The 10,399-nt window shown below is 38.2% G+C and overlaps 1 protein-coding gene across 1 annotated transcript; it reads left to right on the forward strand.

The window, feature by feature from the left end:
- Nucleotides 1-4,286: 4,286 nt before the first annotated feature.
- Nucleotides 4,287-8,024, forward strand: LOC125779447 (uncharacterized). Its single transcript, XM_049460808.1, has 2 exons — nt 4,287-6,512; nt 6,582-8,024. The coding sequence occupies exons 1-2, from the start codon at nt 6,077-6,079 to the stop codon at nt 6,884-6,886; spliced, it is 741 nt and encodes a 246-aa protein (XP_049316765.1). The 5' UTR covers nt 4,287-6,076; the 3' UTR covers nt 6,887-8,024.
- Nucleotides 8,025-10,399: the final 2,375 nt, after the last annotated feature.

Raw genomic sequence — 10,399 nt, forward strand, 5'->3', positions numbered from 1 at the left:
ATCTGAATTATCTGTTAGGGTATATTCAAAGGTTTCGAGAGTTTGTTTAGGTAGTTTTGAACTACAAAGATATATTAATATCGGATCCCAGCTGTTCGTGTCAATCTCAAGACGTCATTTAAAACAAAACATAATAAACAATTGCAACAAACAAAAAACAATAAAAACCACACACGGACAATCGGGCGCGAAAACTTATAACAAAACATATATAAAAACAAAGGTCAAACAAAGAAACGGGCGCGAAAAACTGAAGTTTAATAAACAACAAAAATTATAAGCCGTTTTCGTATCCAGCAGACTTCAGGAGTGGAAAAGAAATTGGAACAAAACGTCCAAGCTTGCAAACAACCACAGCGCATAAAACGCCCCCTTGAGGAAAAACGAAGTGAGCGTATTTATTTCATTTCATTAAATTTATTTAAAAGCACATAACACTTTTGGCCCCGCAGGATGGCTTTCGCCAATAATGATACAAAAATCCTGCTTAAAAAATCTCAAGCATTAGTGCATACGCACTTAAACATAAAATATATAGCAAAAGTGTCTCCAAAAAAAAAAAAAAAATTGACACTTTTCATACAATATTGCCTCACAGAGGCTTCAATTTTCAAATAAATAAAATCTCAAGAGCACGTTAAGGGATCACCAAATTCCCAATGCGATACAGTGACGTACCTACACTTTCAAAAGTCAATGGTCCCTCTTATCCCATCTATTCAAGCGCGCCTCTTATGGGTAGGTTAAGGGAATCAGCTGCATAAAGCTTCAAATTAATTATGAAGAATTATCTGCTCTACAAATCGTAGCCGTTCTTCATTCACGGCCACTCTCTCACAAAGTCCCTCTATTATCACAGTCCTAACTCCAAGGCTAAGAAGTACCCATTCTGGCCATATCGGAGCCAGGCGTGGAGTTACAATCCTTCATAAGCCGAGAATTAATAAAATACTAACCATTTCAGAAAAGGCAAAGAATACATAACCGGTATACTAAATCGATAAAATAAGAGATTGTAAATAACCGCAAATAAAATTAATTAAAGCGAACAACGCATACACTTTTTTATTATAATAATAAGTGGGATAAAGCCACAAAATATAGTTCCTTGTCATACGCACCTGGGAATAAATAAATACCAAATATTATGTTTAACACCAAAAGCATTTTCAGGATTTATATCATGTCTTCTGCGCCCTAGGCAACTCTATCAGCAGTTCGCCGAAATATGTACATATATGCAACAGCATATACATACGCAATACTAGGCAAAATATTCGCCTAGGGGGCCCAGGATGTTTAAATGAGTTAAGCATTCACCCTCTCTACTCGGAAAAACTGGCGCACTCTAATAAGACAGATTAATTCACCACAGCTGATGACACTACTACCCAGCTCACCACACCTGTATCTCTACCCACTAAACAAAAAGGATGAACAACGGGATAGGAGACACAATTGGTTCTAAGCAATTCTTTTGATACATACATTTCAACCATCAACATTCGCTTACACACTGCGCCGCGTCAACACCTACGCTAATACATTCGTTTACGCAATTCGTCACAGAGTTCATCCATAAACACTCGCTTAAACTTTCAAATAGAAACGTTGCAACAACTCGGTTTCTGTGCGCTGACCTTTTGTTTCCAAATATTCGTTTTTCGCATCAACAACTCGACCACGATCTACATCAATTCGAACGCCGGCAAGTCGGATTTTGATTCTCGCCGCCCTACTCGTCAACACTTAATTTAATTTACTTCATCATTTGTTATTTCGTTTATTAAATGACATTGTGAAAAAGCAAACAAAATTGACTTTTATTTTAAATAAGACGTACTGTCGTGTACTATTTTAATCAGAGCGTATTGTGTGAAAGATTAAAGCCGTGAACGTGAAATATCTTCTGTCATCAAACAAGCAGTCGTCGCACTCGCGACTTGTCTCTCACGTCACTGTTGACAGTCATAACTTTGAAGTCGTAGATAATTTCGTTTATCTTGAAATCAGTATAAACACCACCAACAATATCCGCCTGGAAATCCAACTCAGGTTAACTCTTGCCAACAGGTGCTACTTCGGACTGAGTTTGCAATTGAAAAGTAAGTCCTCACACGATGAAACCTATAAGTCACTCATAATTCCCGGCCTGCTATATGGCGCAGAGGCTTGGACGATGACAAAAGCTGATGAGTTGACGTTGCAAGTTTTCCAAAGAAAAGTTCTGCGAAAGATTTATGGTTCTTTGCGCGTTGACCACGGCGAATATCGCATTCGAGGGAACTATGAGCTGCATGAGATATATGACGACGTTGACATAGTTCGCCGAATTAGAAGACAGCGGCTACGATGGCTAGGTTATGTTGTCCGAATGGATGAAAACACTCCAGCTCTGAAAGTATTCGACGCAGTACCCGTCGGGGGAAGCAGAGGAAGATAAAGACCTCCACTGCGTTTGAACCACCAGATAGAGAAGACGTGGCTTCGCTTGGAATATCCAATTGGCGCCACGTAGCGAAAAGAAGAAACGACTGGCATGCTTTTGTTAACTCGGCTAAAATCGCGTAAGCGGTGTCTACGCCAGTGAAGCAGGAGAAAAGTCAGTTGTGCGGAAAGCGGACGTTTCAGTGGTCGATTGTACTGGAATGTATTGGGTTTGTTCTGGTAATTAACCTGTCTTGATTGTATTGACTGCTCTACTTCCATCGGGGTCGGTGGTTTAGGTGGTAAGTTCGGTCTATTGTTAAAGGAGGTATTTTCTCCAGTAATATGGGGGTTGTTTGCGTTATTGAACGTCGGCATGAATCCTTGATTATTTTGCATATAATTAGCGGAGTCTTGGGGATACCGATTTGGTTGACGACCGAAGGCATGTTGGTCAAAATTTTGTCTGGCCGAGTGGAAATATGTTGCCAAGTTTTTGATATAAATATAGGGTTTGGGGCAAAGTTGTCGGTTCTCTCATGCTAAGAAAAGGAGGTAAATAGGACTCTTCGCTTAACTCGAGACATGAAATTTTCTTCTAATATAAGTGAGATGTGTTGGTAACATTTTTGGCAGATGGTCGGAATTTCATCGTTCAGATGGATCAGAGTGGTCATCTGGTATTCGAGGGTGCCAATGTCCGTTTTATCCTGATTGTGTAGAGCAGTGGTTCCCAAACTTATTTTGTCTACCGCCCACTTTGAGAATAGATATTTTTGTAACGCCCCCATTTTTTCTCCTATTTAAAAACCACTATAACTTCAAATTAATTATTGTGACCTATATATGTATATTAACAGAGAATTGTAAACGAAACTTTTACTATAACCAGCAACTTAAAACCTGAGCGCAGTAGGTAACATACAACGGCGCTTAGGTCTCAAGTTTTTTTTGTTTAAATTAAATTTAGTTTATCGCCTTGCAGTTGGAGATTCATGTCGTTGAACAATTTATACAGGTCTGTCATGTAAGCTATATCATTCTCATTCATGTTATGAGCTTGTCTTGAAATTCTGTGTCTTTAGTTTACAAGAATTCTATAACAGAGTCAAACAGGTTGTAGAATCGAGTCAGACAACTGCCTCTTGATAGCCAACGAACTTCAGTATGAAACAACAAACGATTGAAATCCTCGTCATTAGTAACACAAAGCTGATGAAATAATCTATCATTCAAAGAGCTGTTGCGGATTTTATTGACTGCTTTGATGACATATTGCAGTGATTGAAATAGTTTTTCACTTAAGTTTCTAGCAACTAAATGTTGTTTATGAATAACGCAATGTACACCAAGGAAATCTGGAATTTTATTTTTTAAGTGCGCCATTAAGCCTTTATAGCACCCTATCATAGCCGGAGCGCCATTCGTAGCAATTGAAATAATATTTTTCAAAGGAATCTCTTTCTCATCGCAAAACTTTTCCAATATATAGAATATGGTTTCGCCTTTGTATCGGTCTCTAAATTTCTAGCAAATAATAGTTCTTCACTTATTTTCTCATCTTTAATAAACCTCACGTAAGACAACAACAATGCTTCATTAGTTGGTAAAGTGGACTCATCGAGCTGAATTGAGAATTGGCTTGTCCTCAGGTGATCGCACAATGATTCTTCTATGTTTTCATCCATTTCATCAATTCGTCTTTGCACAGAATTATTACTCAAAGGAATTTTTCGGATAATACAGTTCAAAAGCTCAAAACGTGCGCTACATCAACTCGAACCTACCTACCCTACACCTTTGCGCAAATGATTATACTCGTATTATGATAGCAAATACCCACATACAGATTTGGCAATGGCAATAGCAATACGTCTGACAGTTAGTATTCTATAAATTGTATCCTGTCGAGATGCCCCGTTATAAAACGGAGCGACCGATTGACATGATTTTCATTTTTTCTAAATTCAATAAAATATGACAGATATATGAACTACGCGGAGAGAAATATAGAACCGAGTTTGAGCAATCTTTTAATTCATATTAGTTGATGTTCACAAGTTGTTGTTGAGAGTCATGTAGTCGTTGTCTAAGAGGCCTCCTAGCTAAATAAAATTACAAATAACACCCCAGGCCTCTACACAACGCCCCATTTTCTTTCTGGGTCTCTTACCACCCCCTTTGACACCTGCAGCGCCCACAAGGGGGCGTTATCGCCCACTTTAGGAAACACTGGTGTAGAGTATCGCGAAGTACTTAGCGGTATTCTTGACCCCTTCGTACGCTTTGAAAATTCTGTCGACATTCTTTCTCCAGGAGTTAAATTCTCCTGGTCGTCCCGGTAATTCTCTAAGGTATTTAACCATGTTCGGAATCTTGCCTAATTCGTTTATATTGTTTGCGTTCAGTGTAACGCTGTGGTCCAGTTCGGTAAAACCAGTTATAGTCTGCGCTAGGGGTGGGAAGGTTTAAAGGATGGGTGGAAGGTTTGAAAGGATCTGTGGTTTTTCCATAATCTAACCTCATCTGGTTCAATTTTTCTGCAGTGTCTGGCATTATACCAATTTTTTTTTGTCCATTAATACAATTTCTTTTTCATAGTAATAGCACTCGATTTCTTTAATAAGCAAATGGATTTTTATTTTTAAAGCTTACAGTAATTAAAAACTTTTTCTTGTTTTATCTTTTTGTATCGATTAGTTGAATACCTTTTCCTTTATAATAACAGTATTTTCTTTAATAATATTAAAATATTTCGAAAAAGTTTACAGTAGTGGTTTGCAGCTTTCCATAGGATTTTTCATGACGCGCGGGGGTTGTCCTTTTTTCCGATGATTCTGGCGTCCCTCGACGTTGCCAAATCCCTCGTAGTATTGCGATGTAGCCGCCGTCAGCACAGAATTTATTATGATTTTCTCACACTCGTAGCCTTACTTTTTTGTTGGACTTTTTATCGCGTGTTTGCTTTTGTTTTAATATCTAATTTAGTACCGTTTGTCACTCGCCACTCCCGTAGTCTTACTTATTGATTTTCAGGCTATTTGCTGCTTTTGTGCGCAGGTGCCTGCTCCGGCGCCATTTAAAAAACTTGTATTATGTTGTTAATAAAAAAATAATTTGGGAGCTATGCTCCTTTATTGAATTGTGTCTTAGAACTAAAAAGTACAATTAACCCTCTGTCGGTTAAGAGTGCCCTCAGGCATGCATCACGAAATTCAAAATAAATAATAAATAAATAAAAAATTGCATAAAACTTAAAAACAAGCTTGTTGGCAACACTTCAATTGTGAGTGTAGTTTATTTTTGACAGGTTGTCACGCTGCGTTTAAATTTACCGTTATGTTTCGTATGAGTTTTACTAGCGTGCAAAGCTAAAATTAATTTCACAAAAAAAAAAAATTCAAAACAAAAATATATATATATATTGTTATCGGATTCTATTCAGAATTTTATTGTTGCAAAGGTAAGTAGTTCTTTTTACCTTTTACATACAAGTGAAAGTGAAAAATGAAATAAAGTGTCGGGTGAGAAAACAAAACGGAAGAGTGCCTCAGGGCACTTATAACAGTTTACATGAAAATTTGTGTTTTCTTTTTATTGTTTTTGTTATGTTTTTTTTGCAGTGCCTGCCATTGTTTCGTACCTGAAAATGGATTTTCGAAACCGTAAAAAGATCAAACTGAGCGAAATGACCGATGAGCAAACTTGTGAATTTATGGAATCGGTTGAAACAGGCGAAGAAGCTGATTTTAGTAGCGATGACGATATGAATGATCCGGATTTCGAACCTAATGAAATAAGCCCCGAAGATGAACGGTACATATCGGAGGTAGTTCACCAAATCGATGAAGACGAATCTGCTTTTTTGAATAAAGCGGACAATTTTTCGTTGAACTTGAGTGCAATCAAGGAAGATCTTCCCTCAACTTCGCCAAATGAAGAAGTTGAAGAAGCTTCAGGAGAAGAAGAGCCATCAACTTCAACACCACGTTTGAAGCCACCAAAACGTGCCCGTTCCCCTTTGCCTGAATTTGATTGTAGTGGTCCGTTTATTGTGCCTTCCTCTGGAGGTTTCAGCGGAACAGGTAATATGTCCAGATGCTGTATTCATTTTATTTGTGAATCTAAAATTCTATTTACTCTACGTATTGAAGCAATAACCAAAGATTCGGCTGAGTTTTCCAAAATTATATGGCGAAAACGATCGATGTGTTTGCATGTAAATGAGGTGGCCTTCCGTGGTGACTCAAGCCTACCATCTTCGATCAAAGAGCTTGAAACTCCGATGGAGATATTTCGTTATTTCTTCACTAAGAAAATGGTTGACAAGATTGTTTTAGAATCGAACCGGACAGCTCGCAATGTCGATATCAACTCCAAGTTCATAACATCCGGCGAAGAAATTTACAAATACACTAGAGGACCCGCTCAAGTTTTACTGTGGCTGTTACATAGGTAGTACTACTAATACCATCTATATGATTTCTATTAGTTATATTATAAATATTAATTAAGGAATAATCGCATTTTTGGTGAAGCAACTTGTGTTAGTTTACAAAAAAAATGAATCATAAAGAATTTCGTGCGTTAAGAAAGAATTGGTTTTTGGGGTAAAAATACTATTGAATTTGGGCTGTGCAACAGTGAAATCAATCGAGTCCAATCGACTGTCAGCCTAGTGGACTGCATATGTATTAAGAAACGGTTCTCAAGCGTGGAAAGACAAAAAAATCGGCTGGCAAGGTTATGGCATCAGTCTTTTGTTTTGTTTAATGCACGTTTACGCCAATTTAAGGTTTGAATATTGGATACTGCGATGGTAGCGCCATCCATCGGTCAAACATTAAAAATTAGCAATTAATTACAAATGATAAATTAATGTAAAAAAAACATTTTCCAGTGGACCAAATTGTAAATCTAAACCATTCTCGAATCTCCTTGAACATACACACAAAATTACATCAAAATCGGTTCATCCGTTTAGGAGCAGTTCAAATGCAAACACACGGTCAGAAGATTTATATATATAAAGATTGGCATTCATGTTTACATGAGCATTTACCGCTATCCCAATTTGGAAAGCTATTGGGGCCCAAATGCGTTTCAACCAATAGCAAAAACGATGCCTAAAGCAAGGTTTATGGCGATAAAACAATATTTGTCCTTTCGTGATGAAAACACTAGAGCCAAAAAAGGAGAGCCTGGTTATGATGCGTTGTTCCGTATTAGAACGTTGTCTAATTTTTTAAACACACGGTTCGATTCCGTACCCAAAACAGCCCGATTGTGCGTCGATGAACAAATGTGTGGCACCAAAATATAACATCATCTACGCCAATACATGCCAAACAAACCACACAAGTGGGGCATCAAATTATTCGTGTTATGCGATACAAGCGGATTCGCTTATCGCTTCGAGGTTTATAATGGTGCTGGCGACAATGTGATCTTACCAGGACAACCAGATCTTGGAGCCACGTCGAACGTTGTTGTTCGTTTATCGCAAACTATACCAAACTTCAGGAATCACATTCTGTATTTTGATAATTTTATTACATCGTTGCCGTTGTTGGTATTATTGCGAGCTCGAGGCATATTTACGGGTGATTTTTTTGAGGTTAGGATTTTCATGCATTAGTATTTGACAGATCACGTGGGATTTCAGACATGGTGTCAAAGAGAAAGATGCTCAGTATGCTTTGACATTTCATCATGAATAGACTTACTAACGAGCAACGCTTGCAAATCATTGAATTTTATTACCAAAATCAGTGTTCGGTTCGAAAATTTTTTATCGACAAATTTTGTTCAGCGATGAGGCTCATTTCTGGTTGAATGGCTACGTAAATAAGCAAAATTGCCGCATTTGGGGTGAAGAGCAACCAGAAGCCGTTCAAGAACTGCCCATGCATCCCGAAAAATGCACTGTTTGGTGTGGTTTGTACGCTGGTGGAATCATTGGACCGTATTTTTTCAAAGATGCTGTTGGACGCAACGTTACGGTGAATGGCGATCGCTATCGTTCGATGCTAACAAACTTTTTGTTGCCAAAAATGGAAGAACTGAACTTGGTTGACATGTGGTTTCAACAAGATGGGGCTACATGCCACACAGCTCGCGATTCTATGGCCATTTTGAGGGAAAACTTCGGACAACAATTCATCTCAAGAAATGGACCCGTAAGTTGGCCACCAAGATCATGCGATTTAACGCCTTTAGACTATTTTTTGTGGGGCTACGTCAAGTCTAAAGTCTACAGAAATAAGCCAGCAACTATTCCAGCTTTGGAAGACAACATTTCCGAAGAAATTCGGGCTATTCCGGCCGAAATGCTCGAAAAAGTTGCCCAAAATTGGACTTTCCGAATGGACCACCTAAGACGCAGCCGCGGTCAACATTTAAATGAAATTATCTTCAAAAAGTAAATGTCATGAACCAATCTAACGTTTCAAATAAAGAACCGATGAGATTTTGCAAATTTTATGCGTTTTTTTTTTAAAAAAAGTTATCAAGCTCTTAAAAAATCACCCTTTAGTTTAGGCACCTTACGAATTCCTCGAATTCCCAACTGTAAGCTTCCAAATGAAAAAGACATAAGAGACGAACTACGAGGCTATTCATGTGAGTATATGGGTACAGCATATGGTGTTGACATAACCACAGTCTTATGGAAAGACAATAAATTAGTACGATTGGCATCAACATACGTCGGCGTTCAACCATTTCAAAGATCCAATACAGATGCAAACAAAAAGCCATCGAAAGCAGCTCGCAACGACAGAAAGGCGAAGAAATATTTGGAAATTGATTGTCCTCAAATAATCAAAGAGTACAATAATCACATGGGCGGTGTTGACTTGATGGACGCTCTGATGGGTCGGTACCACATACGAGCGAAGTCAAAGGATGCAATAACTCGGTTGTTTTACCATTTCATTGACATGGCGATCACGAATGCGTATTTACTACATAAACGGATTTATGCAGAAAAGGTAACTGACTCAAGTCATGAATCAGCCGAACACGAACGGGTTTTGCAGTTACCGCGATTTCGTGAAGCTGTAGCTGCTTCACTGATAACATATCAAGAAAGACGACCCCTTGGTCGTCAAAAAACAGTAACGTCAACGGTAGGAAATATAGAGCCAAGCAATTCGGGCGTTGGCCAAAAGTCAAAACATCCCGTACATGAAGTGCGCTACGATGGTCAAGAGCATTTTCCAATTTGGCTTGGCAAAGAAGGCGGAAAAAAATGGTGTAAACTCTGTAAGAAGTCGCAAACACAATGTGTTTGCTCCAAATGCAATCTTCATTTGTGCTGCACCAATGCAAAAAACTGTTTTTTCAATTATCACAATAAAAATTAATTCTTCTGATTATATTCCGTGTTTGCTTATCTTTGCATCTTTGTTTTATCTTTCTTTTCCAATCTACTACTCTGTCGTGTATACCACATCATATATTTGGCATAAACTGTCATGAGTGCCCTGAGGCACTCTTTACCTTTTCCTTACCTGTCATTCGAAAAAACACGCAAATCACTTGAGGATGGTTTTTTTGAATTACTTTACACTCTAATTATTCTATAAAAAATTCCCACTCGCCTTCTTCCACGCTGAGAGTTTTGAGTGATAGAGGGTTAATTACACTTAACTCTAAGCCTACGTTGCCGACGATATTTAACTTTTTGTTGGTGACTAACGGCCTTCAAAGTAGTTTGAGATGGTTCGTCCTTTTTAAATCATGTTTTCTTGTGCTTTACTTTCTTATAACAACTCACTTTTTCGTCTGTAACAATGCGCTTCACCTCTTTGACGTTTGATAAGCAAATCACAGTCATTAATGCGACGAAGCAAATTCCGTTCTGTCAGAACACGTGACACACATATGACAAACTTGGTAATTAATCCTAGACGTTTCATGTGTTTATTATACACACTTGAAGAAATCAGCAGATGGCGAACCCGATCCG

This window comes from Bactrocera dorsalis, chromosome 6 (genome assembly GCF_023373825.1).
Source record: "Bactrocera dorsalis isolate Fly_Bdor chromosome 6, ASM2337382v1, whole genome shotgun sequence".
Lineage (NCBI taxonomy): Eukaryota > Metazoa > Arthropoda > Insecta > Diptera > Tephritidae > Bactrocera > Bactrocera dorsalis.